Source organism: Grammomys surdaster, unplaced genomic scaffold (genome assembly GCF_004785775.1).
Source record: "Grammomys surdaster isolate TR1022 unplaced genomic scaffold, NIH_TR_1.0 371, whole genome shotgun sequence".
NCBI classification, from domain to species: Eukaryota; Metazoa; Chordata; class Mammalia; order Rodentia; family Muridae; genus Grammomys; species Grammomys surdaster.
Genome location: NW_021604790.1, coordinates 3,635,746 through 3,653,427, shown reverse-complemented (window position 1 = coordinate 3,653,427; position 17,682 = coordinate 3,635,746). Strand labels below are relative to the sequence as shown.

The following is a 17,682-nucleotide window of genomic DNA, read 5'->3' as shown; positions in this document are numbered from 1 at the left end:
CCTCCCTCCCTCCCTCTCTCCCTCCCTCCCTCTCTCCCTCCCTTCCTCCCTCCTTCTGTCTCTCTCCTGTCTCCTGTCTATCTCTTTCTTTTTCACACACACAAATTTCTAAAAACATAAAAAATGAACATGTGGACATGGGTAACACTGTTGAAACTGAAGTCAGGGGAAGACTCTGAGGAAGCGACCCTGGGCAGTGCTGAATGAAAGAACCACATGACCAGAAGAAAAGCATTCTAGGCCAAAGGAACAGCCAACGCTAAGGCTGTGTGGAAGGAAGCTCTCCTCTCCATCTAAAATTTGTACACACCTGCCTTGTGATACCTTTTCCACTTATCCTGCTCAATCTCTCTCTCTTTCTCTCTCTCTCTCTCTCTTCCCTCCCTTCTTCTCTCTTCCCCCCCCCCCCCCCCCGTGTTAAGTCCATACGTTTGTACTTTTGTTCGATCTGTACTAGGCCCCTTGAAGTCAGTACTAGCCTATTTGGCTGTGCATAGCTCCTGGCACACAGTAGGCACTCAGCAAGTGTATAAAGCATTAAGTAGGGGTAAGGACGGGGGGATGGCTGTACAAATGGACGGGGCAATGGACCGAAGGACAGGAAGGAGGAGCTGTTTCTAGCTCTTCAGGCACGGCTAGCCTCTTGGGCCTCGTTCTCCCTCCTGGTGCCTTGCTCCGCCCCCTTTTTTTGCCAACTCCCTACGCACTCAGTTCAGACCCTTCCTACAGAGAGTCCCTTTTCTCTCCTTTCTAAGGGCTATGCTTGGCTTTTGTGGAAAGCAAGTTCAACATATCCAAGGTGAATGAGAACGTAGATGGTAGCTTCGACTATGGCGTCTTCCAGATCAACAGCCGCTACTGGTGCAACGACTACCAGAGTCATTCAGAGAACTTCTGCAGAACTGACTGTCAAGGTCTGGTTGGGAGCCCTAGGGTGAGAGAGAGGAGAGAGGAGGCTAGGCTCTACTTACAGGGCCTTCCTTCCCAGGCACTGCCTGGGTATGTCCTTCCAGGGGTGGTTTAAAGAGCAAGGAATCCCTTGACTGAGCAGATGAATAATACCACAGTTGTTCCATCCTTGCAGGAGGTCTGGAGGGTCCCTTGAGCCCAGAAGGACTGACAGCACGCTATATAGAGAGCACAGTATACACACAGGTCATTTTGCCCACCTTTCCACACAGTAGAAACTGCTTATGAGCCCTGCTTCTCAGATGAGCAAACTCAGGCTCAGAGAAAAGCCACGGTGCTGTTATGTAGTATCATCCACTCAGAAGGTTGGAGCAGGAGGATTGTCAGAGCTCAGAAACTCAAGGCTGGCCTGGGGACATACAATGAGATACTGTCTGAGGAAGGGAGGGAGAAAGGAAAGAAGGGAGGAGGGAGGGAGGGAAGAAGAGAGAAGGGAGAGGGAGGCAGTTGGTCTAGAAATGAATGTGACTTGTGGCCTTGAAGGCTCAGATATGTCCATTCAATAGTACTCAGGCTAATGGGCAAATCAAAAGTCAGGTACAAATTCCCTGTCTCAAAGTTAATCCAGGAGGCTTGACAGGGTGGGTGAATTCTTCCTACCTTGATATCCCTAGGCTTCACACCTATAGATTTCCCTATAAGGAGGGCCTTTTCTTGATCTCTGTTTTGGCATCCCTTATGCCAGAAATGCTGCAAACTTTGGGTGAACCATTACCTACCCTGGCTAGAGGAAGAGCAGGGGCCTGAGTCCAGTCTCCTCCTGGCCCCACTTCCCATCTCTGCCAGCCACTGTAGGAATATCTAAGGTGTCCCCAGGATGGAGGCCTTCCCTAACCTGGAAATGCTCAAGCCTTAGGTTGACAAGATGGCGTCTGTCTGGTCTTTGGGATTAGCCCTTGTATCCATCACAGGTGACCTCTTCCTTCTTTTCAGAACTACTGAATCCCAACCTCATTTCATCCATCCACTGTGCAAAAAAGATTGTGTCTGCATCCGGAGGGATGAAGAACTGGTGAGGAGGATATGGGAGGACTGCTGGGAGGACTGGTGGGAGAACCCATGAGAGGACTAGCAGGAGGATTGATGGGATGAAGTTAGTGGGTAGAGCCCCAGGGAGGACATGACAGAGCGAGGAGCAACAGCCAAAGAGTTGTGGGCACTCCCTTACAGAGCTTTAGAGAAATGTGGGGTTGGAGAGACTGCCCAGTGATTAATACCACTGTCTGCTTTTTCAGAAGACCCTGGTTCAATTCCTAGCACCCACAGGACAGATCACAGCCACCAACAACTCCAATCCTAGGGGAATCACTACCCTCTTCTGGCCTCCACTGGCCCTGCACACGCGTGGTGCCCAGACCTCCACCCAACAAACACTTTTACATACAAAATAAAAATTAAAAATCTCAAAAAAATTTTTTAAGAAGGAAAAAAGATGGGGGTAGTGGATGGTCTCAGCACTCTTTGTCCTAGCATCCGAGTTGGTTTCTTCTCTAACATTGTATTAATAATTTCTGATTGCAATAAGAGAAAGCAACTTGAGCCAGTAGAGAGAACCTTATATATTCATACATTTAGATGCTTTGGGTTATTTATTTTTAGCACGTGTGTGCATGTGTGTGTGGTATGCACGTCTGCATACATGTGTATGTGGGCCTGATGTTGATGGCAGGAATCTTTCCCAATCCTCTTCACCTTATTCCCTGAGTCAGGGTCTCTAGATTGTACCCAGAGCTCACAGATTTGGCTAGTCTGGCTAATCAGTTTGCTCCAGGAATCCGCTGTCCCAGCCTTCTGAACACTGGAATTACAGGCATGCAGGGAAGCCTACCCAGCATGTGGGTTTGGGGGAATTCCAACTCAGGTCCCTAGGCTTGGGAGTCATCCCCAGCCCAGAAATTTATTTCAAGAGAAGGTCTCTTATTGAGCCCACTCAAGGGATGCAGCAACTAGGTCTCAGGAGAGAGCAGGAACCTCAGGGGAAGCTAGGAAAAAGGCAGAGGCTTCCCACGACCAGTTCTGCTTCCACTGCATATGTAAGCCACTGTTCTCTGCAAACCAGCATCCTTTGTTCCCCAACACACAAGGCAGACTACAGCCTTCCAAGTCTACAACTTAAAGCCCTAAGAGGACTATTAGACAAGACCTGGTCAAAGTTCCAGAAATAGAGACTCTAATTGGTTCAGTGTGGACCAGTAGTTCCCTCCTTGTTCTAATTAGCTGAAAGCATGAGAAGATTTAAATAATACAAACGTCTCTCCTGCAGGGGACCTCTCATAATAATGTTTCCTGTTAAAGGGGGCCCCTTAGTGGGACAGATACCCCAAAGCTTTTAGCTCCTCAAAGCTGGATGCACAGGGGACCACTTCTCTGGACATGTAACTAATACAAATGGCTCCATCTACAGGAATGTGTAAAGAGGTACAGAGTTATGAGCCTTGCATGGTCAATACAAGATCCAGGAAAGACCATTAACGATGATAAGGGCTGCTCCTTTCTGAAGGGTAGGTTCAAGGATTTTAACTAACTCTAAATCCTATAAAATAGTGCCACCCACCTTCAAAGGGAAATGAGGATTTGAAAATGTGGACACTTACTAAATGAGGAAAAAGGGTAAGCCCTAGGGGTGAGGGAACCTTAAAGAAGAATCAGAAGGGTCAGCCCTGCTAGGAATGAAGAGGATTCTAGGGGTTGCTCTTCAGGGAGGACTCCGAAGAACTGAGTTAGTGTGTGGAGAAACAGCACTTATACAGAGAGCAAAAACCTTCTGTTTTTAACTCCACAGGGTAGAATGGAGGTTGCACTGTTTAGGACGGCCACTCTCCTACTGGATGACGGGATGCCATCTGGTATGAACCAGGGTGCAGACCTACTGGGGAGTCACTCCAGGACCCCTGTACTCCTTGGACACCCTTCACTATTTCATCGTCTTGCCTTCACCTGTTACTTTCTTCTCTTCCCACTCACAAGTAAAACTGGCCAGAGTCCCAGGGGGAAACGTCTTACCTCGGCTCTCTGCTTGTGTTCATCCAGGCCCAGTTCCTTTGTTCCTATTATTTGCAAACCAAGAAGAGGTCAAATAAATACAATTATATGTTTCAAAATTTATTAAAGCACACCATGGCCAAAGAATGTATTTATTTCCAGTTACATTTGTGTACCTACCGCTTTAAGAGTGTTCTAGGCCCAAGAAAAAGGAAGACAAGTGTATCTGTTACTCTTGGGTATTCATAATTAAGGTGGCAAAGGAGAGACATCCACAAACATCGCAGTGGGCAATCGAGTATTTACTAAAATTTATACACGTTGGTTAGCTAGTGCCAGACAACTGTTTTTAAAGGTAAATTGAAGATCAGATATAGTGCGGAGGGTCTGGGATTGAAGTGGAGAAAGTGGAACTGAGACAAAGCTATGGTAACAAGTACAAATGATACAGAGAGATTGAGAATCTAGATTAATAATAATAATAGTAATAATAATAAAGTCAGAAAAGGGACAGTTGGGGGGATGTCCTCCACACAGCCACTATCAGTAGTGTCTAACTAAACTGGAGTATTAACTCAGACTAGTATTAACTTATCCTTCTATCCCAAGATTTAACTGTATCAGCAGTCAGACCAAGGATCTGATGATTTACTGGTTTCCTGATTTTTGTATTTCCCAAGCAAGTAGGATGTCAATCAATAACTAAAACCAGAAGAGCGTTGTATTAGATGCCTGTCTTACTGCTGTGCCAAAATAACTGGAAAAAAACCCCAAGGTTTTTATTTTTATTTTTATTTTTTTATTCTTTGACTCCCAGTTTGAGAGTCCAGTCCATCCCAGCTGACATGGCAGGAAGAGTGTGAGACAGTTGGTCACATGGCATCTGTAGTTAGGAGGCTGAGGTAAATGTTGGTGCTCAGCTCAGCTCACCTTCTCCTTTTTGATTGGCCCAGAATCCTAGCCTGTGGGATGGTATCATCTAACATTCAAGTAGGTCTTCCTTCCTCCGTCAAAATGTTTCTAGAAATTCCCTCCTAGACACACAGAGACATCCACAAACATCGCAGTGGGCAATTGAGTATTTACTAAAATTTATACACGTTGGTTAGCTAGTGCCAGACAAGGGCTACTGTCCTTTTGTTATTTTGTTGAGGACAGGTGAGAACGCCATCATAAACCAGTAAGGATCTGAGGGCTGTTATTAAACTTACACGTTCTGCAGAGTCCTGTTGGCCTCTGACAACTTAGAATTATTGAGCCTTAGGCCTCACCTTCTCTCTGAGAATTATTCCCATAAGTAGCCCATTATATCTTCCGGAACACCTTTCTTAGGCACCACCAGCTCCAGTAGTTATTTGGATCCATTTTGATCCCTTTCCAAATTTTCTTCCCCTCACTTCACTCATCCCGCCCCGGTCCAAGTCCACATACATACACCACTAGAAACTCCAGGACAACCAGGGACATGTCTTTAAACTTTTCAACCGCTAGACCCCCAGTGATTGGGTTCTGCTTAATCTAGCATATTTTAAACCCCTTAAAGTTAACTTCAAGGAACCCATCTTTAGAAGTCATTTCCCACCAGTAGGTAGGACAGTGCTACCTACCTACTATTTACTCTCTTCCGGAAGTGAAGGTGATGCCAATTAGATCCTGCAAATCTACCCTTAAAAATACGCTTCGATAGGGGAATTAGCGTCAACTCTAGCGCTGGAGTGGTGCAACTGGAGTTGAGGATTGAGAAACAGAGGTCAGCCTGGTGACTAGGATGCTGGCCGCCTGCCGTTCATGGCCCTCGCTTGTGCGCCTGTGCGGGGCGTTGCTTGCGCAGGCGCAGTGAGAGTAAGGAGTAGGGGTAGAGGCTGGGGCACGAAAGCATTGAGTGGGAGCTTGAACTCTGGGCCCTCAGGCCTAGGCCTTGCAAGTGAGGGGCTGTGCTGAGGAGAGGATGGATGAGGCCACCTTCCGCGCCTGGGGAATCCGGATCCCTCTGGCTTTGAGTTTCGGCTACAGGTAATACTTTGGACGAAGGGCTAGAGGACCAGCCGTCAGTGAGCTAGCTAGGCGCCCTTAGCCATCCGCGCGTCTCACACACTCGGCTCCTCCTCAGGAAGCCCGGCGTTCGTGCAGGGAGGAATGCTCGGGAGTGGAGCTGAGGTCAACGCTCAGGTCGTGGGCCTCCCACAGCATTCTCTGTTCGCAGTGGTCTCCCAGTTTGGCCTTCTGTATATATAATCCGGATCTTCCCGAATCCTGAAGTGGTCCACCCGGGTTTCTACACCATCATCAAGTTTTACTAGGTCAGGGACGCTTGCGACTGGAAGCATCGTTTTCAGACGTGGCCCGTGAAGGTGGGTACAAATGAGGGATCTGGAGTAAAGTGCCATGTTGGGCAGTGAGCTAGTGTTTGTGCTGCTCTCTGGTTCATACCGCACTTCCAGGTGCAGCTCCAGACTTCTTCGTGCTTGTTACGGTTACATGATATATGTAGATTAGGTTTGTAGCAGTGACTTGTGAGAAGTCAAACCCAAGTCTACTCATGTAGAATATTCAGCATCAGTTTTTGTTGCCTTTAAATTTAAGAATTCACAAGATTGGGTTCTGTTGCTTGTCTCTGGATTTAAGATGTGTAAGGTAAACCTGTCATTAGTAATCCAAACGGGATAGTTTATCTTGACCACTTTTAAGCTGTCTATCAAAACTCCCTTCAGTTCCCAGAAAACGGGCTCCATCGAGGTATTGTAGAAACTCCCTTCCATGTCAACATGCCAACCAATTTAATTTCCAAGAACTTGCTTCATGGCAACTTTTCACTAAGTTCCTCAGTTCAGACACCTGCAGTGATTGACCACTTGATCCTTCCTTGCTGCCTATGTTTGTCCATGTAGCTTCTATTGAATCTGTAAACTACTCAATAGTGTAGTGTTACACTATCTCTACCTCTGTACGTTGTTCAACACTCTCTTCCATTCTAGACCATCCACTTCTAATGACTGAAGATATCATCTGTCAGACACTTTAACTATTGTGATCTGTTTCTAACCTGTGAGTAGGTCCAAGCATGTGTATAGTATAGATGTCACTGGAGAAATTACAAAGCAGTAGTGAGTTTTTATTGGTTTTTGGAAACTGAAACCATTTTATAAATCTTAGGTTTTAAGAGTTTTACAAGTTAAGCCCATCACTGAGTAAGTGAAGTCATAATTATTGCAGAGCCTTGCCTATTATTCACCCTCCTGCCTTGTTACCGGTTTAACTATAATTATTCTTTTAGATCCAGTGAATATAGGTAGTTCTGCCTTGTCCCCCACCCCCAACACACACACACACACACACACACACACACACACACACACACCTTTTATAAATATAAAAAAGAGAATAATGTTTAAAATAACATCAAGAAAGGGTATAAAGCACCCTAAAATTTTTTTTATTCCATTTTCTCTTCATGAAGAAAGGTGACTGCCAGAAATAACTATGCTAAGCTTATCTGAGGTAACAACTCTGTGCTTCCTGGATTCCAGAGGAATCCCACTGTGACATATACAGCCAGTCTCCCTTGCAGTACTGGACATTTCTAACAGGCAGTTTTAGATCTTCAGATAGAGAAAGCAATTTCATTTTAAAAACATTCATTCATTCATTCATTCACTCATTCAGTTGACATATTATCAGTCCTCTAGTACATAGTATAAACTATGCTTGGTCCTGGAAAAGAGCAAAATATTGGCCTATCAGATGCTTATTTGCTTATAGACTTGTGACAGAGAATTAAGGTGCATAAACAGGTCCATAGGCTACTAATAATTTATTATTTTGTATTGTTTATTTATTTTGTATTGTTTAAATCTTATGAATATATAACACTTTTAAAAAATTGAAGTAGATATCTTTGAAAGAACTATTGTACTGTATGGCTGGGAAATAGTTCATTTGATAGAGTAAGTGCTTGCCTAGCATGAAATGGGCTTCTATTTCTAACATCACATTAAAATTTCAAAAGTGGGTAGATTGGTATATACTTCTAATCCTAACACTCCAACTCAAATTGGATCAGAAGTTCAATATTGTCCTGGGGCAACAAAGAGAATCCAGTTATATGAGGCCTTGTCAAAAAAAAAAAAAAAAAAAAAAAAAAGAAAGAAAGAAAGAAAAAGAGAAAAAAGAAAAAAGAAAAGAAAAAATCCAAAATGTTTGTAAAATATTTAGAGTTAATGTTAGGAAGAATTTGCATTCTCACAGAAGTGTAGTAATACAGAAGAACTTTTCTTATAGTTCTAGTTGCCTGTAAAATTCAAAGAGATAGGTGTATTTCTTCCTTTTAATAGATTAGCAGTTTGGAGAGGAGATGAGTGGCCAGTTCATCTCCTCTGCATTGGATCATATTCTGCAGTAGGAGCTGTTAGATGTGAAGACCGAAGCATGCCTTTGCTCACTTACAATTTTATGCTTTTCTCTGTAGGACTACCTTGTTATTATCACTGTCCACCAAGAGAGGGCAACTAGTAAATCATGTGTCCTGAAAATGATACCTGAAAGTGCTGTGACTTTAAAAAAAAAAGCATTTATTTAGGTTCTTTCTGAATACAGTTAAAAATGTTTTTCTTATGCCATTTAATCTTCACACCCACTCTGTAAAACGAACATTGCATTCCAAGTATAAAATAGAATCTCTGGCAGATTATGGTATTGTAAGTCTCTTGTGTCTAGCTTTATCTTAATACCAAATATAAGGCAGCTTGACATCAGGCTCTGGTCCTAAATGGCTCACAATGCCAAGAACAGTAGTATTACAACCTTTGTTTCCATTGGTCCAACAGAGTCATGAAGAACACTTTATAGACTTTGACTAACCATACTTTCATGTCAACATAATCAAAGACTTTAGACAAAAAGAATTGAACTGGATTATGTGGAGAACATGCAAGAGGACAACTACTGTTGAAAGTAAGTGGATATATATGAATTAATCTACCACTTAGAATAAACCACATCATTTGGATAGTCCATATTTTCTTCACTGCTTCTGAAGTATGTAATCAAACTGCCAGCATCTAGTAGTTCCTTTGCAAATGTTAATTGATTTCGAAGGTATAGGATACCTCATTGTTAGCTGGGATTGTTGGATGGGTTTTTAAAATATTTTTATTAAAATTTTAGGAATTCTGGGGTTGTGACTCAGTGGTAAAGAGCTTGCCTAATACTCATAAGGCCTTTGATTTTAATGTCAGTAAAACACACACAGAGAGACAGAGAAAGACACACACACACACACACACACACACACACACACACACAGAGAGAGAGGGAGAGAGAGAGAGAGAGAGAGAGAGAGAGAGAGAGAGAGAGAGAGAGAATATGAGAATATTCTAGAGTGGACTTTAATTTAAACTCCTAGTAGCTTTACAGGCTTTAGTTATTCTGTGTTGCAGAAGTGGTGCTAATGTCCCATGAACACAGAAGCCCTTGAGTTGTTGATGCCCCCAAAGAGTCTGTGTATGAACTGGAGGAACCTTGTTCTCAGTGTGGAGAGAGGAATAGAGGAGTGATGCATTATTATTTTCTTTCTAGAACTCTTTTTTTCCAGTGACAAATTTTTTATTAAGCATATACTTGACAGAACTTTTAAAATTACAGGAGGAGAGTTGACTTGCCCAGAAGCTTTGGAGGAAATAGGGAATCATGTTTCTCTACTTCCTGGTTAAGGACTTGCCTTTATGCTAAAATAGTTGCCCAAATCCAAATGTCTTCAGAGTCTTCAAATACCTTGGCAAACCATTATCTAAATATTTCCATAAACTTTTGTGTAAACATCTAGTTTTTTGACTTCTTATGGAATGGCTTAAGCAATGACTAAATCCAGTGTTGAAAGGATAGTTCAATTGTTTCTGAGGGTTTTTTTCCCCTAGACTGGTTATAAGGCTAGGGGGTCTAAGTCGGAAGCAGGGGTGCTAATGATGGAGTAGAATAGGCTCACCAGCATCAATTCTACCAACCAATTTTGCTCAGTGCGTGATTCAAGTCTTGATCTACAGAAGGCAAGAGTCTGCACGAAGTATAACTTCCACCTGCCAATTTTAAACCTGTGTAAGATTCATGCCATATTTTTGGCTTAGATCCCTAAACTGGCACCAGGAACTTCTGGAAGAGATTAGGGGCAGTGACAATGAGTCCTATCAGAATGTACCTAAAGTAAAGCCAGTTAGCCAGATGCTGTGTTATGACTGCCTTTCCTCACTAGGATAATGGTCTAAGAGTTATGGATGTAAGCACAGAACAATTATTATTCTTACAAGCATTTAAAAATTAATTTATTTGGTTGGATCTAGGGCAGTCATCATTCTGTTTAATAATGACTCAGGTTTTCCTTGTGTTGCTGACAGATATTAAGAGCCATCAGGTCTTGTCAGACACCTATTCTTAGACAGTTGTCTTCAGTGTCTTAGCAAGAAGTTCTCTTTGACTTGAAGAAATTACTGATAGTTACATACAAAAATTCTGTATTAATGTGGTAAAGAGAACAAGTCTAAGAAGTAGAGTCAATGATGGAATAATTAATAAGAAAATAGTGGGAGGTTATAATCATTTATACATTATTGAGAATATGCATACCAAGAGTGTCCAAAAGAAAAGCAATGATACAGACTGAAACACAAAGGAGGTTATAGCTATGGGTATATTTAGACATAGAACTTACTTTTGTATTTAAAGTAAATATCTTTTTTGTTTACTTGAAGAGACCATTTATGTTTTTTAACAGGTTTAAAGTTGAAGCAACTTTAACTTTGTGATGTTCCTGAAGCTCAGAAAGGATAGATCTTACTCAACCGAATGACTGAGTTCCTTCCATCTGGGTGGAGTGAACTTCTCTGCATATTGAGATATCAGCAAACATCAGAAGACATTTGTGTCCCAACCAAGAAGAATCTGAGTAAAGTCTAACAGCCAGTCTCTTCATAAAGAGTATGTCATTCCATTTTCCTAGCTCAAGGAAAGAGTGGCATAGTATAACCTCTAGGTTATTACCAACACAGAGCAAAAAGGACCTTGGGACTCTTATGGATTGTGGATGCCATAGTTTCCCGCCTCCAGCAAATGCTTAAATAACTAGAGTAGTCAGCTATTCTCAGATAACATGAACATAAAGTTTCTTAATATTTTTTTCTCAACTGTGTATGGCAACAGAATCTCACTGAGTCTATTAGCTTTATCCTTGCTGAGTGGCCATGTCCTCTGTTTCTGTATGAGGTGGGCTTATGCTTAATTTTGACACCTAAGTATAAAGCTGTGTATCTCAGAGTACTGTTGCAGTGTAGAAACATCCTACTTATCTATGTGTCATTATGAAGTATGACATAAAATGTTTTCTAATTTGTAAAGAAAGTATAACAAAGCAATCAATTGAGAAAAGAAACACAAAAAGGGGCATAGATATAAAATACATTTTGGTAAAAATGGTTAAAAAATGCTTTCAGATGAGATGAGTATTGTAACTCTGTCCTAAAGTAATCAGTATTCCAAAATGTACATCAAAATTTAGGACAAACCCAGAAAGGTTAAGGACATTACAGAAGGTCTATGTTAAAAAGGTCTATGAGAGGCAAAAACTTGAAGATAGTAATTTATGATTAAGTTTATATTCATGGCCTGCAGGCAGCTCAACAGATAAAAGTACTTGCCACCTCATAATGCAAACCTGTGATCAGAGTTCCATTCCTAGAAGCCTCCTAAAAGTGGAAAGAGAGAACAAACTCCATAAGGTGTTCTTGGAGTTCTGCATGCATGTTGGAGCGTTTGCCTTATCCACTATACAATAATAATAAAAATGTATGACTTTATTGTAATTAAACATTATTCTTAAAGTCCTAACAACAGATATTATTTGGTGCTTATTTCATTGATCAGTCTACTGTGGACAATAGGAAGATGCTACAGAAGCAAGAAACAGGATACAGATACTCCAAGATAAGGCCCAGGAAAAAAAGATTACAGGCAAGAGAACAAGCAGAATCCAACTGGAACCCTGCTCAGTAATGGTTTTGTAACAAAGGTCAACTGTCATAAATAAAGGGCGGGGCAGGGCAAGCTGGTTGCCAAGATTCCGAGGGCTTTCATTCATTTCCTGCCAGTGTGGGGCAGCACTGTGGATCAGTCTCTACTGCATGTCATGTCTCCACTGCACTTTGGCGCACGAAGGCTTCTCTTCACGTGGCAACTTTTGTGGCTGCTGGCCCCAGCTGTTCCCATTCCAGAGTTCACTGGAAATCCAGTCCAGTTGACTTCAGAGCCCTGGATGCCAACCAAGGTCTGGTCTTGGCACCCTTCTGATCATCCACCTAAAGCTGCACATACTCGAATATCCAAGACAGACATAGGGGCTGTTGATTACCTGGGGTCCTCTGTTTCCAGAGAGATGTTGTCCCCACTTGAGGAGTTGACTGACAGTTTACTTCCGTTCCAGGACCCTAGTACTTTTCGGAAGCTGAACCCAGAGTCTGAGGAGCTCGTTCCCCATAAGGATCTGACCAACAAGCTGATACCAACTGGGAAGCAGCCAGGGAATATTTTAACGCTAAGTGGGGATCAAAATCAGGCTCCCACTCTGCCTGAGTTCAAAAGTACTGCCAGTCTAGTTGGGGCTGCAGATAATCAGTTGTATGAAATAGTTGTTCCACCGCTAGACAGCCAGAGTTCAAAAGCAACAACGTTCATTGTTTCACCCAAGAACTTGAAGAAGGATCTAGCTCAGCACAAGAAACTTGCTAAAGTGGTTGTTGGAAAACTTCAAGTTCAGAAACAAATCATGGATGATTATTACGAAGATCTGACTATGAATGAACCTCATTCTTATAACCTTCCTCTGCAATCCCAGGAGAAGGCAGATGAAGCTCCTGAGCTCTTAGAGCAGGTTGAACTCAACCAGATGGAGACACAAACTCGAAATCCAGAGAACCCCAAACAGGAAGCTCTAGATTATTTCCCACAGTCCCCTGAGGAAGATGAATCTTTAATTCAAAAAGAAGACCCAGCTCACCATTCACTCCATTATACTTTGCCCACTATTACAGGTAAGCCTGTAGATACAGAACTTAAAATAACTTCTGAGTCTATAAAGGAAGTTGAGTCATCTCCATATGAGGAGGAGACTCCAACTCAGACTCCAGGTCCTCTTGTTGGAGCCGAACTTTTTCTTAACCAGCAGCAGCAGCAGCCAGCTGAACCTTCTGAGGAAAGTGAATCTCCTGGAATTTATCTGGAATCTTCAGTTCAGCCTCAGGAGGATTCAGAGGAGGTAGGGCCCTTACCAACCCAACAGGAAGATCTATCTCAACATTTAGGCCCTGTTTTGGAGGATGAATCCTCTCTCAGTGAACTAGAGCAACCAATTCAACTTTCTGAGTCTCCTGAGGAGGTAGGATCAGGTTCTGAAAACCAGCCAGGAGCCTCAGTTCAGCCTACAGTATTCCCTCTAGTTGAGCAAGAGGCTCCATTTGGAGCTCCAGAGTCCCCTATTGAGACTGTAGCTGAAACTTCACCAATTCATGAAATCCAGCCAACTCAAAATGAAGATTACCGATATCACTTGCCAAATGTTACAGTTAGACCTGTGGCTGTGACACTTACTATAACTTTGGAGCCTATCAAGGAGATTGACTCTTTTCTGGCCCAGCAGGAGTTTCCAGTGCATGCTTTAGAGTATTCTGATTATATTGAACCCTTTCTCAAAGAGGAGGAGCCTCCAGCTCAGGCTTCTGAGACTCCTGGGGAAAGTCAATTTGAAAGCCAGCTGGAGGTACCAGTTCAAGCCTCAGAGTATGGTGAAGAGTTTAAAAGTTCTACAACGGAACAACCAGCTCAATTTCCAGAGAATCATGAAGTGACAGTTTTGCCCTCAAATCATTATCAGGCTCAGCATTCTAGCTTGTCAGATGTGACTGGTCAACCTTCAGATCTGGATATTACCATAACAGAAAACCCCATAGAGATGGGAACTTCTCCTGTCTATCATGATGCTGCAGCAGCTCCTGAAGAGGTCGAATTCCTGACAAATCAACAGGGTGTTCTGTCTCAATCTCTAGAACCTATTCTGTATGATAAACCTTTAAGCCAGCAGGAAGACACAACTGGAATATCACAGATCTCTGAGGAAGGAGAACCCTTTCCATCCCAGCAGGAGTCTCCCAAACATAGTCTAGAGCTGCCTACTGAAGAGATAGCTCAACCTCCAGGTCACCATGAGGTAACAGGTCCACCCTTGGGTCATGGCCAAGTTCATTCTCCAGCATCACAGAATATCCTAACTCAGTATCAAACCACCCCAGAAGAGGATCAGCATTCTCCAGTTGGTGAAGGGGTCCCAAACCAACTTGAAGAGTTTTCTGTAGAACCTTCTCCAAGTCAGCAGAATTCAGCATGGCATTCAGTGACAGACGTCTTTCTTTCACCTGAAGATCTAGAGGCAATATTCAGAAGTGCACATTCAAAATCATATAAAACAACCATTAAACATGAGGACCTAACACTTACCATAACTTCAGAGCCCTCTCTAGAGGATGGATCTATTCTCTACCTACCTCAGCCCATAGATTCTACTGAGCAAGGTGAATTTTCACATGTCAAGACCAGTACCCTTTCAAAGCCTTCATATTTCTCCAACACCAAATCGCCAGCCTTTCAAGAGACCATGGCTGAGACAACATACAACTCTAATCAGGTAGATCTTTCTTCAACTCATCAGGAAGCCTCAGAACTACCTCCAGGTCACACTATGGGATTAGAACCTTTTCTATATCATCAAATTACCCAATCTCATCCCAAAGGCCTCCATGAAAATCTGAAACCATTTCCAGTGCGACAGCCCACTGCAGCTCAGGCCTTAAAACCTCCTAGAGTGGAAAATTTTTCTCTAATCCATAACATGATTCCATATCACCCTCCAAAACCACTGAAAAATATGATAACTTACATTCCAGGACAGAAAATGACAGTTCCAAGACCAGATCAGGATCAAGGTGAGTATATAATATCATCTAATGGTTCATTTTGGCCTTTGGACCCGGAAGTCACTGTAACTTCAGGAATTATTCCAGAGGGTAAGCATATACTACCAAAGAGAACTGTAAACCCACAGACTTATTCTCAAGTGAAAATCCCATATCCACAGCATGTTGAGACTCAGCAGCCAAACTCAGCTAAAACCACAGTTCAGCCTTTGGATCTGGAACTTGCCATAAATCTGCAACCTACTAAGGAGAACTTTGCTCAAACTTTGCAGGAGACCACACCTCAAGTTCACACTCAGCATTCAAACACAACTGAAGCCACAGTTCAACCTTTGGATCTGGAACTTACCATAACTCCACAACCTACTGCTGAGGGAGAACTTCCTCAAACTCTACAAGACAGCACAACTCAGATCATAGAACCACCTACAATGCTTGTAGTTCCAGTCCCAGTCTATCAGGAGGTGATAGTTCAGACACCAAGTCAGGATCAAGCTGAGTATCTACCTTCACCCACTGTCACATTTCAGCCATTAGACCTAGAACTCACCATAACTCCAGAGGCTACCAGAGAGTCTCACCATCCTACAGTTCCACAGCAGACTATAATAGTTCATCCTCCAAAGCACCCTCTGGTGATACATTCAGAACAAGTTCAGCATCCAAACCCAACTGAAGGCACAGTTAAACCTTCAGATCTGGAACTTACCATAACTCCACAACCCACTGCTGAGGGAGAACTTCCTCAAACTCTACAAGACAGCACATCTCAGATAATCATAGAACCACCTATAGAGGTTATAGCTCTAGTCCCAGTCTATCAGGAGGTGACAGTTCAAACACCAAGTCAGGATCAAGCTGAGTATCCAACTTCACCCACTGTCTCATCTCAGCCATTAGACCTAGAACTCACCATAACTCCAGAGGCTACCAGAGAGTCTCACCATCCTACAGTTCCACAGCAGACTATAATAGTTTATCCTCCAAAGCACCCTCTGGTGATACATTCAGAACAAGTTCACACTCAGCCTCCAAATCCAACTGAAGCCACCGTTCAATCTTCAGATCTGGAACTTACTGTAACTCCACAACCTACTGCAGAGGGAGACGTTCCTCAAACTCTACAAGACAGCACAACTCAGATCACAGAACCATCTTCAGCAGTTGTAATTCCAGTCCCAGTCTATCTGGAGGTGACAGTTCCAACACTAAGTCAGGATCAAGCTGAATATCCAAACTTACCCACTGTCTCGTTTCAGCCCTTAGATCTGGAACTCACCATAACTCCAGAGCCAACTAAAGAGGCTGAATATTTTACAACTCCAAAGAAGACTAGTGCTTTTCTTCCAAGCTACACTCATATGACACTTCCACAACAAGTTCCTGTTCAGCACCTAAAGCCAACTAAAGGCATAGTTCAACCTCTGGATCTGGAACTTACCATAACTCCACAACCTACTACTGAGGGAGAACTTTCTCAAACTGTGCAGGAGAGCACGTCTCAAATTGCAGAACCTCATAAAGAGATTGTAGTTCCAGCCCCTGTATATCAGGAGGTAACAGTTCCATCACCAAGTCAGGATCAAGCTGAGTATCAAACATCACTTCAGCCATTGGATCTAGAACTCACCATAACTTCAGAGCCTACAAAAGAGGCTGACCATTCTACAATTTCGAAGAAGACTATAACAGTTCATTTTCCAAAGCGCCCTCTGGTGATATATCCAGAACACTTTCAAACTCAGCATCTGAACATAGCTGAAACCACAGATCAACCTTTGGACCTGGAACTCACTATAAATTCAGAACCTACTAGAGAGGCTGACCATACAATCCCAGATGAGGCTATGGTTCCTACGCCAAAGGACCCTATGGGGATATATCCAGGGCATGTTCACATTCAGCATTTAAATCCAACTGCTGTCACCAATCAACATTTGGATCGAAAACTTACTTTACATAGTCAACCTAATGCTGAGGAGGACTATTCTCAAAGCATTCAAAACAGTACAACTCAAATTACACAACCAACTAAAGAAGATGTAGCTGAAGCTTCAGAATCTCAAGATATGATAATTCCAATGCCAATACTGGAACAAAATGAATTTCCAACACCACACACTGTGCCATTACAGTCTATGGATCAGGAACTTACGATACATTCAGAATCTCATGGTTGGTCAGACCATAATCGAAATCAAAATGAGCCTAAAACTCATCCAACACCACCAATTTTCCTTCACTATGCAGAACCTCCCATTGGACCCGTAGTTGAACCTCCAGATCTGTTTTTTCTCAAAACTACAAAACCTAAACCTGGACAGGAAAACCCAACTCAGATTACAAAATCACATAAAAAAATTGCAGCTCAGCCTCTAGAGTATAAGAAGAGGGAGCTTCTAGCTCCTGTTGAGGGTCAAGCTGAGTCTGCAATCCCAATCAGTATGCCATTACAGCCATTAGATCAGGAACTCACCATGTCTTCTCAACCTCCTGACTGGTTTCATCAGCATCCAAATCCAAAGGATCCTAAAACTCATGCAACACCACCAATTTTCCTTCATTATGCAGAACCTCCCATTGGACCCGTTGTTGAACCTCCAGATCTGTTTTTTCTCAAAACTACAAAACCTAAACAGTCATCCAATCAGGAACTCACCATGTCTTCTCAACCTCCGGGTTGGTCTCACCACCCTCCAAATCCAAAGGAGCCTAAAACTCATCC

At 42.8% G+C, this 17,682-nt stretch overlaps 2 protein-coding genes across 3 annotated transcripts in view; both read left to right on the top strand.

Moving 5' to 3' along the window:
* Lyzl6 (lysozyme like 6) overlaps positions 1-4,075 on the top strand; it is a 7,152-nt gene extending 3,077 nt beyond the window's left edge. For both annotated transcript variants that reach the window (XM_028780705.1, XM_028780704.1), the window contains exons 3-5: positions 756-914; positions 1,903-1,981; positions 3,752-4,075. In XM_028780705.1, coding sequence (XP_028636538.1) covers positions 756-914; positions 1,903-1,981; positions 3,752-3,821 — 308 coding nt within the window. In that variant the 3' untranslated portion in view covers positions 3,822-4,075. The remainder of the gene's footprint in view (positions 1-755; positions 915-1,902; positions 1,982-3,751) is intronic.
* Positions 4,076-12,121: 8,046 nt separating this feature from the next.
* LOC114632088 (leucine-rich repeat-containing protein 37A3-like) overlaps positions 12,122-17,682 on the top strand; it is a 5,623-nt gene continuing 62 nt past the window's right edge. Inside the window, exons 1-3 of the mRNA XM_028780558.1 lie at positions 12,122-12,905; positions 13,062-14,194; positions 15,119-16,807. Coding sequence (XP_028636391.1) covers positions 12,122-12,905; positions 13,062-14,194; positions 15,119-16,807 — 3,606 coding nt within the window. The remainder of the gene's footprint in view (positions 12,906-13,061; positions 14,195-15,118; positions 16,808-17,682) is intronic.